The sequence below is a fragment of the Anguilla rostrata genome, chromosome 17, assembly GCF_018555375.3.
Source record: "Anguilla rostrata isolate EN2019 chromosome 17, ASM1855537v3, whole genome shotgun sequence".
Lineage (NCBI taxonomy): Eukaryota > Metazoa > Chordata > Actinopteri > Anguilliformes > Anguillidae > Anguilla > Anguilla rostrata.
The window spans coordinates 3265380-3284810 of record NC_057949.1 but is presented as its reverse complement, the minus strand read 5'-3'; the positions used below and the strand labels follow the sequence as shown (position 1 = coordinate 3284810).

Below are 19431 nucleotides of genomic sequence, written 5' to 3'. Positions count from 1 at the left end.
TCTCTTCCCGCCGCCCCCACCTCAATCTCAAAGCTCTCAGTCCGCTGGACGCTGATGCACTTTACAAAAAACACTGCGCCGCGGTGAGCTGGAAAACTGGATAAGACAACGATGAACAATCGCGCTTCGCGGATGGACGTGGCCATCGAGGCATCTGTCCCTCTACAGCGTCTATCTGGGTGGTTGAGCTGCAAATGTTTCAGCAGTGCTGGTTTAACTTAGCCAGGTGTGAAGCTAAACAACTTGTTAGGGTTGCTGTACCTGTTATTACATTACATTACATTACATTACAGGCATTTAGCAGACGCTCTTATCCAGAGCAACCTACACAACTTTTTACATAGCATTTACATTGTATCCAATTATACAGCTGGATATGTACTGAAGCAATGCAGGTTAAGTACCTTGCTCAAGGGCACAACGGCAGTGTCCTACTGGGGAATCGAACCCGTGACCTTTAGCTTACAAGACCAACTCCTTACCAATTATACTACACTGCCGCCCTGTTATGACCCGGTCAAGGTCAGATTGTAACAGGAAAAATAAAGAATAGGGAACTGAGTGGGGAATGGGTAATGAGAATAAAAACTGCAAATCGACAATCAACTCCAGTCCCTCCCTGCCTATTCAAAATTAACTATACTGTCTTCAGAGGCTAGCTGGGTAAGGGGGCCGGGGGGGGAGGGGGGGGCGTGCATGCTGAGCTTAGGGTTGCTTAATCTGCAGGCTGGGACCAAGACTCCAAATAGCGTAGCCCCAATGGAGGTTTATATTTCCACCCAGAGTCACCTTCAGAAAACAACAAAATAGTACCTTGATGGATGGATTTGTAATGCAGCTGGGAAAACTCTGACAAACCTATACGGAGTCACTATACAGTGAGCAGAGGGGAAAAAACAAGAGTCGAGGTCAAACGCATGAAATATGCCGGGCAAACAATCTAGAAGGGCTGGAGTCGAACCGAACGAGTCGTCTGTCAAACGCAGAATCTAATCTGCAAACAAATCAGGAGGGCTGGACGAGAATTGGAATCGAACGAAACAAGGTCAAACGCGCAAAGTCAAATGGAGTAATCACTGTCCGCAGACAAGTACCGACCGCAAAATTCAAAGAGCCAGTCTCCACTGGCGAACGACAAAACGGCGGCTCTTTCAAACCGGGAAGCCGGAGACGGAAGCGGCCCAGTTAGACGACGAAACGGAATAACGAGACACGCGCAACCGAGGCAAACACAGAACTTACGACGGAGGTCGTAACCGCACCCCTGGGGAACAAAGCTAGTCAGTGTGGCACCGGAAGCCTGCGGAAGGCCCCGGAAACAGAGCCACGTCGGTCGGGTGAGGATAAGGGCGGGAACTCGGACGAGGAAGCTCGTTTGCGGAGGGGCTGGACGGAGGCGGCAGGACTAGCGAGCGAGCGCGCGCGTGACGGGGGGCGTGCGGGTGAAACTCGGTTTCTGTCATCCGTTAGCGCCTGGACACGCGTTCCTGAAGTCTGCAGCGAGCGGCAAGCGCCTCTGTTCTCACGCTGATGCATTCTGGGAGCTCACGCTGGGAGAGACGGACAGAGACCCCCCGGGGAGGTGTGTGGGAGGAGGAGGAGGAGGGCGCGCGCAGAGCGGAGAGAGAGAGGTGAGAAACTTCCGGCAACCGCTGCGTTTTGGCAGCCCTGTGCGGGGAAGCCGACGGGATAAGGATCACCCAGGAGTCCTGTGACTCGGCGATAATGGGGGGAAGGGCTGGGGGCGGGCTGGCCGCAGTTATTCAGACATAATCGATGGCAGGCAGGTTCATGGAGCTGTTCCTAGCCCCGGGGAGGGAGGAGGGGCGCGGGGCGAGGGGGGCGAGGGGTGTGGACGTGAGGAGAGTGTGTGAGGCTTAAAAAAGTCCAGAAAACGATCACACTTCAGCAAGGGCGGGAACCCTCTTGGGCTACAGATCTGAAGACGCCATCAAGACTCATGAACACCGCTCAAAGACAGACAGAATAACTAGAATAACAACAGCAACAAAAAAATAATTATCATTGTTTTCATTATTATTGAGGATATGATAATGTAAATTAAACTTTAAAATTCAGCTGAAACTGACAAAATGGAGAGTGTATATGCTTCATACAGTCACATTAAATGTATAGTGTAGTTATACAGGTTTAAACTAACTGACACTACTACTACTACAAATAATAATAATAATAATAATAATAATAATAAACTTGAAATTGTTTCCACAATTGGAATTTGTTTTGGTAATTGGATCTGTATAGATTGTCAGCTCTAGCCTAAAGACAACAAGGCCACCGAATTAAAATTGTTATTCAGTCGGGAGTAATTGAGTCAAAACAAATTTTCATTACGGTGGAGGACAATCTGTTGAACGGAAAGGTTTACCGAAAACAGGCGGGTAATGAAAATGAGACTGGACAGCCCCGAAATACGCACCAGGACAGACGGATAAGCCCTGCTTGCGGCTCACTGCCGTAAGGGTAAGATAGAAGAGTAAAAAAATTATATATGCGGATGTGTAATATGTACAACAGCTGAGACGGTATGGTAACTGATACATCCAGGATTTCCGATGTTCTCCTGATTTCTTAACGACGAATCCAGAAACACTGATCTTCAGACCCAGAATGTCTGAGGCTGAGGACTTGTTTGTGTCATAAAAACGCAGACAGATCTTTTGACCTCTTTCGACAGCTGACGGATGTACGGAACGTTCCGGAAGGGAAGCCAAACGCTTCTGGATGCCGAAGGCGTTCAGGGTCAGAATATCGGGGTTTCCTTATTAATCTGGAGAGGAAAAAAAAAATCCCATCCCAGAAATACGATTTTGGGGCGTGATGGGTTGCCGGGTCACGGAGGAGACGTAAAAGTTTACAAACGAGCGGCGGCGGATACGACCCTGTCCCGACCTGGCCTCCTTGGGGGGCGGCTGTCGTCGTTTCGGCTCTATGATGAAGAGCCTATCGAGGGCGGGGCCGATCAGGCTAATGGCCGATATCAATCCTTCTCTTCCTCCTTTTTTCTCCGCTCGTCTTTGCTAACGGTGCGCGCGCTAGCTCTTAGCAGCAGGTTTGTGCGCCCGTTCCTCGACGCACAGGACCGCAGATCGGCAGCCAGGCCCAGCACCAGCTGTTACACGATAGCCGTTAGCAACGAGGCGGCAAGGTATAATGTGCGTTCAGCTGCGTCCTGCTCGGCTTGGGGACTTTGTGCTGCTTCGTGCTGGAGGAAAATGGAGGGGCTTCGTTCTGTTACGTGTGCTTTGTTTTGTCTCTCCCTTGTTGTTGTGTCTGCCTTGTTGTGTTTTTTGCCACCAAGACCTGATTGGTGGATTCTGACTGGTTCTGATTGGAGTCACCTGGGCCCAAACCCGGGATGCCCCAGCCCTCAGGAGGTGCTTCCTTTTGTGCCAGCGCTCCTGGTGGTTTTCTCTGCCTTCACGACCTACAGGCGTTTCACCTTTTCATGTATTTTTTACTTTTGTTTATATAAACTTCTTTCTTATTTGCGACTCATTGTCTCCTTGCGTTTTTACATTGCAGGAAGTGACCGTGACATCTTACACCAGGACTCTCGAACTCGGTCTCGGAGGGCCACAGCCCCGACCTGTTCTTTTCGATCAGTAGCCAGTTGAGGCAGTGGAAACAAGGTGTGCTGACACTTCAACGACTCAAGAATAAGCGCTCGAGTGCAGGAACACATAAAAAAACAAGCAGACACAGCGGCCCACCAGGATTTGAGCTTGTGATCCCTCCCCTTGACCAGCTCTGGTCCAGGAGAGCCGCAGCATCCGCTGGGGTCCCCGACCCTGGTTCTCGGGGGCGCCGCGGGGGCTGCTGGGGTCCCCGACCCTGGCCCTGGGGCACCGCGGGGTCTGCAGAGGTCCCCAACCCTGGTCCCGGACGGCCACAGGTGGACCCCAAGGAGAGAAGCTACCACATGTACAACAGCTAACGGGGACCCCAAATAAATAATGACATACATCCCACTCCAGGGCCTGGTTTGGGGACCCCTGCAGTAGAGCTAATGTCATTGCTGCCGCAGCACGCACCCCTCTCACCCCTCTCCTGCTTGGGGCCAGCGCCCCCCCCGGTTGGGACCGTCACCGCGGAGTTAGCCGCCCTTGGGAAACCGACGGCGGATTTTTTCGGCGGCCGGCCACGTCCCGGCGAACTCGTTTTACGACGAGTCACCGGCCCGCCGATCAGAAGCGGTCCGGGTAGCGCGGCGTGCGTACGTGCATCAAGCTGAGCCTCATTGGCCAGGACGGAGGCGCCGGTTAGCGACTGCGTGCGTTAGCGGCGACCGAGCCGCTGTTAAACCGGATCTTTCCACCCCCAACTAACCCCCACCCCCCACCCCACCCCACCTCCAAACGAAGGCCCGCCCTGTCCCCTTTTCAGCCAGCAGATCTCCTCCTTTCCTTAAGTCCCGCCCCCAGGGGAGGAGCAAGCCTGAAGGGGCTGGGCTCACGCGAGAACCCGTAAAACAAAACTCGACTCCTCTTAGCTGGGCCCGGCGCGGGGCCCCGTCCCCTCGTGATGCGAGCGACCCGGCTCTCTGCTCCGCGTACCCCGTTTGTAACGGGTGCCACCTGAGCCCCCCGCGGCGGGGCGAGCGGTGTTTCCCCCCCCCCCGGCGCCCGCTCCCTCGTCTCTAATACTCGCCCGGGTCATTTTTTATACGGTGGCAGCCGAGCCGCTAGCCGCCGGCTACTTACCATTCTGTCACATTCATCCTTGGGGATGTTATTATTATTTTGTGTGTGTGTGTGTGTGTGCGTGCGTTTGTGTGCGCTCGTGTGTGTGTGTGTGTGTGTGAGTTTGTGTGCGCTCGTGTGTGGTGTGCGTTTGCGTGTGTGTGTGCTTGTGTGTGTGTGTGTGTGTGTGTGCGTTTGTGTGTGTGTGTGTGTGTGTGTGCGTTTGTGTGTGTGTGTGTGTGTGTGTGCGTTTGTGTGCGCTCGTGTGTGTGTGTGTGTGTGTGTGTGTGCTCGTGTGTGTGTGTGTGTGTGTGTGTGTGTGTGTGTGTGTGTGTGTGGGCGAGCATGCAAGCGGTTGTCTGTATTTTTTTGTATTTTAGAATCCAACAGTAATCCAATGAAAAGTACACGTGCATATGTGATGATGATTATTATTACTGCAGTTGTTTTATTATTATTGGTGTTGATATTAGTATTATTAACCATTAAATGAATTTGCTACTCCTGTCCAGCGCTCCCTACACGCTTATTGCATATTTTTCATTTTCCAAGAACATGTAGGCACATAGCAGCGCGCGCAGACACACACACATACACACACACCAGAAAAGAAACATTGCATCAAGTGCTTCTGCGTTTTCCAAGACGGTGAGCCATAAAAAGAAACATTACACTAACATATGCTTCCAGTTCTTGCTGCATAACTGCTTTTGTGAGGCAATTTTCTGTGTCTTACTACGGGCTACCCCAGGGGTCCAAAAACCCTGGTACTGGAGACCCACAGGGGCGATGCTGGCTTTTGTTTTTCGCCTTAAAATCATGCAGCCAATTCAGACCCAAGAAGTCAGGTCTGAAGTCAGGTGAGATGGATTGTCCGTGTAATCACTTGATGTAATTAATCGGATACAGTTTGCCAGGTAGCAAAAATCACCCCCAGGACCAGGGTTTCGTATCTCTGGGCCCGCCCACAGTCACGCGAACAATCCCTCAGCCAATCAGCACTTAGCCGCCGGTGCCAAATCGCACCCGAATCCCCAGCCGGGCTAAACGGGGATTATCTTATCGGCTGCGGTTACGCAAGACCCCCCTTTCCCAAAAAAACAAAAACTGCGTCTGACGGAGAATGGATCGGAGGCTCGGGGGGGGAAGGCGCGCGGACGGGCGAGAGCAGCAGCCCCCCCCCCCCCCCACGGGGCACGACCGCCGATACCGCCAAAACCCGCCGTAACCGTCGAGCGGTCCGCGAGGGTTACCGCGGCGACTCAGCGCCCGGCACGGCACGGCACGGCGCGGCACGCGCCACAACAGTCGAGTTTCCGGACCGCGTCAGGTCCCGCCCCAAAGAGACGCACGCCACCGCACGCACAGCTGCTATCGCTCCGCTCAAACCGTCCGTTCATCCAGCCGGCCCAACCACCTCAGACTGTAACCGGCCCAGCCCGTTCAGTGTGCCCTGAGAGATCACTCATTACACTGCCAATACCAGTCAGTCATTACATTCATTTGGCAGACGCTTTTATCCAAAGCGACGTACAAGAAGTGCCTTTTCATGATCGTAGACAACTGCTGAACACGGGTTCAGTAAGGTACAATTACTTATTTTGTACAGCTATTTCTAGCCGAGAACAATGAACACTATCCTGGTCTAACATCTGCAAAGCCAAACTAGGCAGAAGAATAAGCTAGAGTATTAGGACAAATACAATTTACCAAGAAGTGCAGGGATGGGGCAACATGTAACAAGTGACAGGAAAAAGGGTTTTTTTTTATTTATTTTTTTATATATATATATATACACAGCAGTCTTATCTATCTCTCAATTTTAATTCAATTCAATTCAATAAGCTTTATTGGCATGGTAAGGGTACACTTACATTGCCAAAGCATTCACTCACATGACAAATATAACAGACAGGCAATAACAATTTAACTACAATAAACAGAAAAAATACAAAATCCAGACAATCCACAGAAATAAAATTCTACATCTAGAACATAACGCATACAAAATGTCTACGAACTATAATAATATTACTTTTCTGGCGTCAATGTTACTCCCTGTCCCTCAGTTTGTGGCGAGTGGCAATGTATTGTGCTGCCAAATCCAAACATTCCCTTCTTTCTCCCAAAAGGAATGGCAGCTTCTCTGTCTCTGAGTGCATCTCAAATCTATCTCTCTGTCTCTTATCTATCATATCTTGTCTATTACGCTGGGCCGGCTAGTGGAGGAGAGGCTTCAGCGCGTCTTTATCCCAGATTCCTCCTGAGATTTCTTCCCACTGGGGAGTTTGTTTTTTTTTTCTTTCTCTGCACCGTTTCAGAGTTTTTTCTTCCCCCTCCCCCCCGCGGGGAGTCTTGTTTACTTTAACTGCCTGCTTTTTAGGGGGGGGAGGTTCAGGCCCAGTTTTCTCTTCCTGTATGTTCGTGGTGCCGTCTCTGTAGGAAAGCGCAACCCGAACTAAAACTGAATTAAACTGACCGGAATGAAAAGCAAACGAACAAAAGAGAATTCTCTTTCCGGCTGTTTTTTTTGGGCGTTTTCTCACACCCGATCTCCGGGCTTCCGTGGGAGCCGGCCGCGGGATCGACGCTCGCCGTAAAAAACAAACGAGCCCCGCGCGCGTTCGCCGCAGGCCGAGGACACACAGCGCGCGCACACACATGAGAAGCAGCCAATCGCTGAACAGCTCACCAAAAAAAAAAAAAAAAAAAGCGTCTCAGCCCGTCAGCGTTCGGAGAGAGAGCCCGCGGAAGGAGGGGCGGGGGGGGGCCCAGGGGAGGAAGGACGAGGGACGGAGAGAGGGACGGAGGAGGGGTGGGGACTCACCGTGGCGAAATCGCGGTGGCTGCACTCCTGGCCCTGGAAGCGGCAGTAGAGCATCATCTCGGCCAGGTCGTGGCCCACGCGCTCGGCGAACTCCCGCATGGCGAAGGGCTTGGGCCGGTAGCCCGTGAAGTTGGCGCGCTCGCCCAGGAACGCCAGCACCTGCGGCTCGGCCAGGTGGGCGTCGGGCACGCGCAGGTGCACGTCCAGCAGCGCCAGCAGCTCGCCGGCGTGGTAGAGGTCGTTGCGCGTCAGCCGCGGGAAGCGGTAGGGGTTGAGGTTGCACACGGTCACCGCCGGGAAGACCAGGCTGGCGGCGGCCACCGTGCCCACGCTGGTCACGTGCGGGTAGGAGAAGAAGAGCGCCAGCCGCTCGGCGCTCTCCAGGCCCAGCAGCGCCAGGCAGGCCAGCAGGGCGGCGCCCCAGAGCAGGCGGCGTGCCGTGAGGGGCCCGCGGACCAGGACGAAGCGCAGGCCGTGCAGCGTGCTGCGGCGGGCGAACAGCTCCCACGGCGACGGGCCCAGGCTGCTCCGCCCGCTGTCCTCGCTGCCGCTGCTCTCCTTCAGGTCCATCGCGGGCGCCGGCTCGGGCTCCGCCCCCCCCCCACGCCCCCCTACGCCGGCTCCGCCCCCCTCGAACCCGGGGGCGCTGGCCCAGCTGCTGCTGCTCTGCGGGGCGTGAGAGAGAGAGAGGAAGGGGGAGGGAGAGGAGGGAGGATGTTAGTGATGAAGACCTCTGCCCGCTTGTTTCAGGGAGACGGGGAGCGAAGGACGAGAGAGAACGGCAAAGGGAACCCCCCTCTACATCTCCTTTTCCTCGTGCATCAACTTCACCCCTTACCCCCCGATATCTGAGCCGCTTTTCCTCCTGTCTGCCTGTGTTTCTCTCTCTCTGCCTCTTCCTCTGTCTCTCTACAACTCTTTCCTTCTCCACTTTGTGCGATGAAAAAATCAAAAAAACTGGAAGGGAGGATTAATCCAGCAAGAAAGAGAGTGCAGGTCAGTGCAATCAGCCAATCAAAGACACTTCTGTTCCTCACCCCCCCTCTTCAAAACACAACACGCTCTCTCTCCCGCTCCCGCTCTCTCACTCTCTGTTTCTCTCTCTCCGTCCCGCTCTCTTACTCTCCGTTTCTCTCTCTCTCTCTCCCGCTCTCTTACTCTCTGTTTCTCTCTCTCTCCCGCTCTCTTACTCTCCGTTTCTCTCTCTCCCCCGCTCTCTCTGTCCCCTCTCTCTCTCCCTTCTCTCGTTCTCTCTCCCGCTCTCTTACTCTCCGTTTCTCTCTCTCCCCCGCTCTCGCTCTCTCTCTCTCCCGCTCTCTCTGTTTCTCTCTCTCTCCCGCTCTCGCTCTCCCTCTCTCTCTCCGGTTCTCCCCGGTTCGCTAATGACAAGTCTAAGTACCTCTCGTTCAAACTAGCGAAACGACATCAAGGCTTCTTCTGTGTGAGCGCGTGTGTGTGTGTGTAAGCGAGCGTGCGCGTGCGAGCGCGTGGGTGTGTGTGTGTGTGTGTGTTTGAAGAGGGAGGGGGGCGTGGGGGATGCTCAGCGGCGCCAGTCCCGACTCCTCCCGCCCAGCGCCTCTCCGGCCGTCCGCGCTCGCCCGTCCGCTCCTCTCTCCCGCTCGTCCGCCAGAGCCGCCAACAACACTGGAGTGGGGCGAGAGACGGCGTGGAGAGAGAGAGAGAGAGAGAGAGAGCGAGAGGAAGAGAGAGAAAGAGAGAGAGAGAGAGAGCAAGCACCAAGATAGAGAGCAAGAGAGAGAGAGAGAGAGCAAGCACAGAGATGGAGGGAGAAAGAAGAGAGAGAACTGAGAGAGAGAGTGAATACAGAGAGAGAGCGAGAGAGACTGAGCGCACAGAGAGAGAGAGCGAGAGAGGGAGAGACAGAGAGAGAGCGAGAGAGCGAGAGAGGGAGAGACAGAGAGAGAGCACAGAGAGTAAGCCAGCGCACACTCACACTGCTCTACTCAGGAGTCTCCATCCGAATCCTCTCCAGTCGTTTCTCTCCGGCTCGCTCTCTCTCGCTCTCTCTCTCTCTCTCCGCCTTTCTCCCGAGCCCGTCGCTCGGATACCCCGGCTGGCGACGCCGGGCGCTGACGCAGGACGCGGCGGGCTGCCGGGGACGGAGCGCCGGGGGGGGGGGGGGGGGGAGAGCGGGGAAGCGGAGGAGGGAGAGAAGGGGAGAAAGGGGGAGAAAGGGGGAGAGAGAGGGGAGAGAGAGGTGTCGCCGCCGCTAGCGCCGATGACAGGCGCCGGCCGCTGCTCGTGCGCTGATGTCACGGGGGGGGGGCGCGAGCGAATGGCGGGAGAGAGCGTGGGGTTCCCGGGACAGGACGGGGGTCGGTGCGGATCGACGTGCGGATACAGCCGGAGAGGAGGAAGACGAGGGACGGGGGGAAGGAGCACGGTTCTGTGCGTGTGTGTGTTTGTGTGTACAGGGATTCCATGAGAGAGAGAGAAAGAGAGAGAGAGAGAGAGAGAGAAAGAGAGAGTGAGTGGGGGGGGGGCATTGAGTGATTCTACATTAATTTTTCCTTCATATTTATCTCTAACGTGTTACTTAATTACTGTTACTTTATTTCCTCAATTCATTCAGCAATGATTTGCCATTTTTTTATTGAATATCTAAATGAATCTGTACTTTGGTAATGGGAGATCTCTCATCACGCCAATAAGGCTATTTCAATTGGAACATTTGTGAATTTGAGAAAGGAAAAGAGGAGAAACAGAGAAAGAAAGAAAGAAAGAGGGAAAGAGCAACAGACGAAGAGAGTTGGGATACATGTTAGGAGATAGAGAGAGAGGAAGATGGGAGCTGAGAGCTTCCTCAGTGTCCCCCTCCCTCCTGCTCAAAAGCTGCCTTAATGCCACACACAACCACGCCCCCAAACACTCTCCCACACAAGTACACTACACTCTCATACTCCTACTCCCACCTACACAAACCCTTTACACTTCCCACACACAACCACGCCCCCAAACACTCTCCCACACAAGTACACTACACTCTCATACTCCTACTCCCACCTACACAAACCCTTTACACTTCCCACACACAACCACGCCCCCAAACACTCTCCCACACAAGTACACTACACTCTCATACTCCTACTCCCACCTACACAAACCCTTTACACTTCCCACACACAACCACGCCCCCAAACACTCTCCTACACAAGTACACTACACTCTCATACTCCCATCTACACAAACCCTTTACACTTCCCACACACAACCACGCCCCCAAACACTCTCCCACACAAGTACACGACACTCTCATACTCCTACTCCCACCTACACAAACCCTTTACACTTCCCACACACAACCACACCTCCAAACATTCTCCCACACAAGTACACTACACTCTCATACTCCTACTCCCACCTACACAAACCCTTTACACTTCCCACACACAACCACGCCCCCAAACACTCTCCCACACAAGTACATGACACTCTCATACTTCTACTCCCACCTACACAAACCCTTTACACTTCCCACACACAACCACGCCCCCAAACATTCTCCCACACAAGTACATGACACTCTCATACTCCTACTCCCACCTATACAAACCCTTTACACTTCCCACACACAACCACACCCCCAAACACTCTCCCACACAAGTACGCTACACTCTCATACTCCAACACTAGTAGCCCACAACCACTTGCTCCACCCACACCCACACAAACCCTTTACTCTCCCACATACTCGTGCAACAGTATTCCACTCACACCCACATGCTCATTTTATCCCCCACCCACTCTACACCTGCACCAGTACCCCACACGCACATTCACACCCTCACACCAAAACCCACACACATGCTCATCCACACTTCCACGCACATAACAGGCTGGTGTGATTCTCTCAGCATATGCTAATGAACTCTACTGATATACTATTATTAAGATATGATTAAAACTCTCTGAACTAGGAACAAAATCATGAGTCAACTGATCCAGCTAAACCACCCTGGATTCTTCCGATATTAAATGATTCAATTTCAAATTCGAATTCAAACAGTGTAGCACTTGGTTAGTATTGAAGAAATGCATCTCACACACACACACACACCTGGTTGGCTGCCCGAGCTCTTCTTGAATTTTGTATTCTTCAGGTCATCACTGTAACCAATGAAAATTGGTTCTCATTTGACTTCCTTGGTTAAAATAAAGGTAAACGTTGTACATGGAGGAATCATTCTTCTCATTCTCCATGAAGATGGAACACCGCACAGGTCCTGCCAGAACCTTCCTTTCCTTTGGGCTGATTAAACCGTAATAAACATGTAATCCATTTTCGCATCCTTAACAGTCAGTCCGCATGGAAATGTTTTGCAGCTTTTTCTTCATTCGATCTCACAAATGTTTTAGATCCCTATGCCCGTATTGATGATCTGGTTCTGTCTTTTAATGATTTTTGCCTTTTCATTTAAAATGGTGTTGCCAGTTGCTCCTTTGAAGTTAAGAAGGACCCCTGCTGTCAACCCATCCCCTTGGATTAATTAGGATATTTGTCGCTTTAAACGTGAATGCCAGAAGGGGGAAGGGTTGAGGAAATCCACTAAACTTAAAGTTCATTAATTATACCCGAAAGATCATCTTGGTTACATGCAATGTGTTTAAGGATGAAAGCGTTGCATGCCTTTCTAACCTTTTCTCGTCCAGCAAAGGCAAGCCTGGAGGTTTATTCAACACCATTAACAGAGTTGTGACCTCTTCATAATCGACAGTCGCTGGACTTCCCAGTATTGAATGAGACAAATTTCTTTCCTTTTTTGTTGACAAAGCTGGAGACAATAAGGCCGTGGTTATTCCCTCCTCTACCACCCCCTCCAGCCTGTAGTTCTGGACCGCTTCTTACCCGTCACTTTCCATGATCTCCCTAGATGTGTTCCTCATCTAGTCCCCTGGATATCCAGCCCACTTCTCCTCTCAAACGTGTCGAATTGCATCGGTCCTCGGTTAGTGTCTGTCATTAACAATTCCCTTGCATCTGGCTGTGCCCCAGCTTACTTTCAACAGGCTGTAGTTCTATTTTTTCTTAAGAAAACAAATTAGGATCCTTCCTAAGAACTACAGGCCCATTTCTAAATTGGAATTTTTTTTTTTTTAAGTATTTGAGGAGGTGGTTGCTGAACAATTACTGCATGTTCTGGAAGCATGTGACATTTTCTGATAAATTCCAGTCTGCCTTCAGTCAGAAGCTCTGCACTGATTCAGCGCTCCTCGGGGACTCAAAGTGGTGTTTTGATGTGTGCAGATGCTGGGGAGGGCACAGTTTTGATGCTGCTTGGAACTTAGCGCAGCTTTTGACATTATTGATCATAGCGTTTTCATGGAGGCTCAGGCTGCGGATGGGAATCGCAGGTTTCATCTCATCTCTGATAGGAGCTTCTCGGTCTCTGTAGGCGGGCATTTGTCATCATCTGCTTCCCCTTTATGTGGTGTCCCACAGGGCTCAATTCTTGGGCCCATCTGGTTCGTTATTTATATGCTCCCTCTCGGTCAGATTATTAAAATCTTCAAATATGTCTCATACCATTGTTATGTAGACAATACTTAACTGTACTTTACTTTCAAACCTAATCAGCTAGAAAGGGTGGTAGAGTTGCAAGTCTTCTGAGCTGTCATTAAGGGTTGGATGGTTAATTTCCTCCAGCTAAATTGTGATAAAACTGAAATTGTTAGAAGCCCTGATAACATGACATGCACGGTACATTTGATACACTTACGCAAGAACACGTTAAAGGAATTTAAGAGTCATATTTGACCAGTACATGAGATCAACATGTAAAGCCATGTAACGACTCGTTCTTGTTTTTTTTTCATCCTAGAAATATTTCTAAATTATGGTTTGTGGTCTCACATTTTCATCTTAGAAATATAAGAATCCCTACTTGATTATTGTAACTCTCTTTTCACCTGCCTCAAAAACTGCAGTTAGTCCAAAATGCTGCGGCAATCAAGACTTCTCAGCAGGACTACCCGTGAGCTCTCACTGCTCCTACTCTGAACTCTCTGCTCTGGCTGCCAGTGAAATATAGGCATTCTATGGTCTAGCTCCCTCTTATATTTCTGAACTCCTGTTCCCTCATCTCACGGTAGGACTTTATCTGACCAGGGTTTACTGGCCATACTGAGGACTAAATTTAAAATCAAGGGGTGATCAAGCTGTTGCCATTGTGGCTTCTAGGATTCAACAGTCTTCCTTTGGACATTAGATTTCTAAATGCTGTGGGCTGTTTTCAGCTATGCTTGAAAACCAAACGGGCATTTCATGGACGCCATTGTGCTTTTGTTTTTTTTTGTGTTTTTTGTTGTGTTTGAATGTGTTTATGTGAATTATTTTTAATGATACGTGAAGCACTTTGCAGGGCTTGCTCTGGAAAGGTGCTATATAGATGAAAATTCATTCATTTGTTCAAACAAATTCATTCCGGAATCGAGCAGCCAAGCGACAAAGGGCATTTCACTACCACGCCCAGGACAAACAGACACTGGGGAGCGTTGCCTTAAAACAGGTGCTCATCTCTGTTCCTGTAGACTGGTGTGGACGCTGTGTTTATGGACCAACTAATTACTTAAATTTGTAAACTGCAATACAGAACAGTAAACCAACCATGTTTGTGAAAGAAATCTGCACAGCTCATAATTTCATCACAAATGCCCGGTCCAACATAAGACTGGGCTGCTTAAATAATTGCGTAGAGGCTGGCATGAAATCCCCAAACAGATTGGCCCTCCGTGTGCCCTCCTCCCTCAAAAAGGGTGTGCCAATGGGGTGCTTTTAGCCTTCGAATGCAAACCCCCCTACCCCCTCCCCCCCCCCCCTCCCTCCCTCCCCTCCCCTGCCCTCCGCTGGCCAACAGTGGATTGCACAGTCTGTTTTCAGTGTGGCAGTTAAAGGATTGTAAAAGACTGAAAGCCAGCGCAGCCCGTTGCTTTTAAAATGGATGGTTCCTCCTCTCCGCGCCTCGCAAACAGCAACGACTGTAAATAGAGGCATTTACAGGCAATTCCCCTCCAATTAGCCTTAGGGACGCTGACGCGGAGAGAGAGGGAGATGGGAAAAGGCATGTAGTGGTTTCCCGAAGACCGCCACCACACACTGAGGACAGGGAATCTTACGCAACACACTCATTTATACCTCGTCTTTCAAAAAACGCTAAACGTGTTTATGAATATAGCATCTTTTCTATGAATACATCATCTTTATACAGTACATGACAGTACGCATCATCTTGATTTTGAAGATGTCCTACTCAAAGGGTATTCTACAGTAACAGTTAATGCATTCAAATAGTCAATGGACCAGTGCTTTAAATGAGCAGCACTCAAGGTTTTTTGATTAAATGAACAACTGCTCATTATATGTGCCCTTTTGTGTTGATAAGTCAATTAAACGGGTCTACGGGATCTAGATAGACGGTAGCCAGTTGAAGTACTCAAATCATTTTGTTCAACTAAAGCAAATATTTGTTTTAATATGCAAGCAATGATCCCCCACAAAAAAAGCTGTTATTATTTGAAAATAATACAGACAAATGCCATTTTTTTATTTCAAATATTTTTTAAATATACATGGATTAAAATGTCTGTTTTAAATAAAATAAAAGAAAAACAGCGGTACAACTCAGTGGTGCCCAGACAATTAATGAGTGAAATTACATGATTCCAAATGATGAGCAAAGTTTAACAAGGACTCCTTTAAATTTTGGTGCTAACCTTAATTAACCTAGGATAATAAAGTAGCTCAATTATATTACATTTTTGATCATTGAAGATTAAAGTATTACATGCACTTCATAATCATTTAAATATTTACATTCATAGTTTTACTTTTTTGCCCAAGAATTAGTACTCAAATAGTATCAATTATATACAAATGGTATCAATTTTTGAATAATAATCTTTCTTGAATAATTTTAGTTTGTATAAATGATACAAAGCTCTCACTGAGAATATTTGAAAGCGCACCTATTTTAGGATTGCTTACCACAGACGTTGGTTTTACTGCAGTGGATTTCAAACTCAGTCCTGGGGTACCATTGTGTACGCTGGCTTTCATTCCAACCACAAGTGCAATCCAAGAATTTAAACAAGCTGTTAATTTTTCTTACTTAGGTGGGTATTATGTCAGAAGTAATTATGCACACTATGATGAATGAAAGTCATGTTCTCACTGCACTTATTGTGCTTCAGTACATTGCAAACAATTACATAAAGAGGGAACAAATTTTTAACTGACCAAATTAAAGACTGAGGTGCATCAAGAGGCTCCTAATTAGGTTGTTGAACACACATGTATAAGCATAAGCACTGCAGGAGAGCCAGTGACCATTTTACACCCTACAGACCACACACGGTACTACAGGAGAGCCAGTGACTATTTTACACCCTACAGGCCACACACAGTACTACAGGAGAGCCAGTGACCATTTTACACCCTACAGACCACACACAGTACTACAGGAGAGCCACTGACTATTTTACACCCTACAGACCACACACAGTACTACAGGAGAGCCACTGACTATTTTACACCCTACATGCCACACACGGTACTACAGGAGAGCCAGTGACTATTTTACACCCTACAGGCCACACAGTACTACAGGAGAGCCAGTGACTATTTTACACCCTACAGGCCACACAGTACTACAGGAGAGCCAGTGACTATTTTACACCCTACAGGCCACACACAGTACTACAGGAGAGCCAGTGACTATTTTACACCCTACAGGCCACACACAGTACTACAGGAGAGCCAGTGACTATTATATACTGTACAGTCCACACAGTACTACAGGAGAGCCAGTGGCTATTTTACACTCTACAGCCCACACAGAACTAGAGGAGAGCCAGTGGCTATTTTATACTGTACAGTCCACACAGTACTACAGGAGAGCCAGCGGCTATTTTACACTCTACAGTCCACACCAAACTACAGGAGAGCCAGTGACTATTATACACTCCACAGGCCGCACAGAACTACAGGAGAGCCAGTGGCTATTTTACACTCTACAGTCCACACAGTACTACAGGAGAGCCAGCGGCTATTTTACACTCTACAGCCCACACAGAACTACAGGAGAGCCAGTGGCTATTTTTTTTTCACACAGGCTACACAGCACTACAAGCATTCATTCAGGTCAGTCTGCTGATTACAAAGGAGTCCACAAGGCCCAGTCAGACTGAATGTGCCACTACAGGGCAAAAACTACACTCGAGACTTCCAGCTCAGTTCTCTGAAAAAATTATTTAAAACAGGAAGGTGAATTTCACAACCTTTCCCCTCAAGGCACTTCTTAACATTTCTCAGCCCAATTCCTCTTCTAATTTTTTTTAGAAATTGTGGCATTTACAACATTCATCTGGGGCAGCGCATTAAAACCGAAAGTCAATGGAACCATGATCTTCCGGACTGATCCGAACGAGCATCGACTTAATTGGAAAAAGTTAAATTTGGCATTTTACAATTTTACTTCCATCGTTCAGTTATTACTTTGAGGAGGAATTACAGGAATTAATTCCGAAGTTATCCGCAGCAGTTCTGTGGCTCAGACGGAATAGCAAGTAGCATAATTGGTGGACCCTAAAGACAATCGCCACGATGGCAATATTTGATAATGAGAATGGAGAAAGATCAGAGCAGAGCTGAATAAGGCAGTAACTGGCGAAAGGACAAGAAGGATTTGAAAAGGTCAGCCACCCATCTGGAGTTGCAGTTAACACCAGAGATGCTATTTTCCCCAAGTAATCACAAAATAGTGACTCTTAGGTGCTAAAGGTCTCAAACTGAGGCAGAGGATTTGGGTGTCACACATGTGTCAAAAACTCTGCCATTAACAGTCGATAGCACAAAAGTATGTTTCACAAAAATGCCACATACTAGCAACCCCAGAGTAAGGGTGTCAAACTCCTGTAAGTCCTGGAGAGACACAGCCTGAAGGTTTAAAACCAGTCCTGGAGGGCCGTAATGCCTGAAGGTTTAACACCAGTCCTGGAGGGCCATAGTGCCTGAAGGTTTAACACCAGTCCTGGAGGGCCGCAGTGTCTGCAGGTTTAACTCCAGTCCTGGAGGGTCAAAGTGTCTGCAGGTTTAACTCCAGTCGTGGAGAGCCGCAGTGTCTACAGGTTTAACTCCAGTCCTGGAGGGCCGCAGTGTCTACAGGTTTAACTCCAGTCCTGGAGGGCCGCAGTGTCTGCAGGTTTAACTCCAGTCCTGGAGGGCCGCAGTGTCTGCAGGTTTAACTCCAGTCCTGGAGGGCCGTAGTGTCTGCAGGTTTAACTCCAGTCCTGGAGGGCCGCAGTGTCTGCAGGTTTAACTCCAGTCCTGGAGGGCCGCAGTGTCTGCAGGTGAGTCATTACAGTCATTGATTGGCTTAAGAGTCCACGCTCCTTTGTTCTCAAGGCTTTAACTGGCAGCTGACTGAAAAGAAACCATAGATGCTTGCAGACACTGCAGCCCTCCAGGAACCGGAGTTTGAAAGCCCTATCCATTTAGGGTGTGAAAATGAGCATTAGCCTGGAGAACCACAGCCCTGGCAACGGGGGTCCCAGCTGATCCCGATTCGCCAGACTCAACGTCTCTTCGGGGCACAACCTCGGCCCACGCCACCGTACCTCAATGCCGCCAGCAAACGCAGCGCCGGCGCTCCGGGGGCGGGGCACGTCCCGGAGAGCGACGGTCGATCTCGCCGAACTGGGGGCCGCGCGCAAAAGACCGGCGCTTCCCGTCCCGGCCCCCCGGCCCCCCGGCCCGCCGCCGCCACCGTCGCTTTGTGCTGCCCGGGGCAACCGCGGCGAGCGGGCGATCGATCTCCTCGGCGGTTTCTCCTCCTCCATAAATCCCGCTCTGTTCCCTTAACGACTTCATTAACCGGAGCTCCGGCCAGCGCGGCGCGGCTAACGGCGGTACTTAGCGGGGATTACGAGCGCGGGGGGGGGGGGGGGGGGATTGGGCGAGAGGCGGGGGGGGGGGGGGGGGGGGGATTGGGCGAGAGGCCGGGCCGCGGGTCGGGTCGAGGGTTCGACGCCGCCGGCCGCACGTCCATAAGAGCCCGCGGACTCTCCGACCGACGCCTCTTCCAGCTCTGCTTACGCGAGCCTCCCGAGTTAGCACGCTCCTTACTCACGCTGCGCGGCGTCTTCCGTAAGCTGCGTAAATCATGGATGTTTCACAGCGGTTATTTACGGGTTAAATCAGGGCTGCCCAAACCCCGTTTCTGGAGCTCCACCGTCCTGTAGGCTTTCATTCCGCCCCTGATTTGGCACACCTGGTTCTACTAATTACTAATTAGCCGTCGAACAAGGTGCGCTTCTTTAGAATTGGAGCGAAACCTTGACCTAGGTAGAGGTCAAGGAACTGGGCAGGACAGCTCTGGATTAAATAGATATTTCGGAAGGGGGGGGGGCGGGTGGTTACATTTTCACCTATTGTTTGCTTGTTGGAATTGTCATATAAACTTGGGAGACGTATGGGGTTAGGCAAACTTGGGCGGATTGCCAGAAGTAATCGGCACCGCAAAAGGAATCCAACTCGTTGAATTTGCGCACGTTGATGCGAGAGGGATGGTTCACCCTGGAGGCTGCCTCCTTGAGCCACCAGCCACTGGGAGGGATTCTGACATCATTACAGCGAAGGTCATCATTCGGATTGCTGCGGGGCGCCTGCACTTCACCCCGCCAAGCGAACCAAACAGATAAAACCCTGCCGACCGCGGTTTCCATGGTGTCCGTGGGGGGGTGGGGGTGGGGGTGCGGGGGACGGTCGCGTGTCTCTCCCGCCAAATCGCGCCCGCGATCCTGTGGTCTAGCGAGCCCGGCTCGTTGGGGGGGGGGGGGGGGGGGGCTCGTCGTTAAGTCCCTCGTCGGCGGACGGCGGAGTCTTGA

The 19431-nt window shown here is 50.5% G+C and overlaps 1 protein-coding gene across 1 annotated transcript in view; it reads right to left on the bottom strand.

The window, feature by feature from the left end:
• Positions 1 to 8116, bottom strand: part of LOC135244116 (acid-sensing ion channel 2-like) — a 361458-nt gene extending 353342 nt beyond the window's left edge. The window contains exon 1 of the mRNA XM_064316323.1: positions 7531 to 8116. Coding sequence (XP_064172393.1) covers positions 7531 to 8100 — 570 coding nt within the window. The 5' untranslated portion in view covers positions 8101 to 8116. The remainder of the gene's footprint in view (positions 1 to 7530) is intronic.
• Positions 8117 to 19431: the final 11315 nt, after the last annotated feature.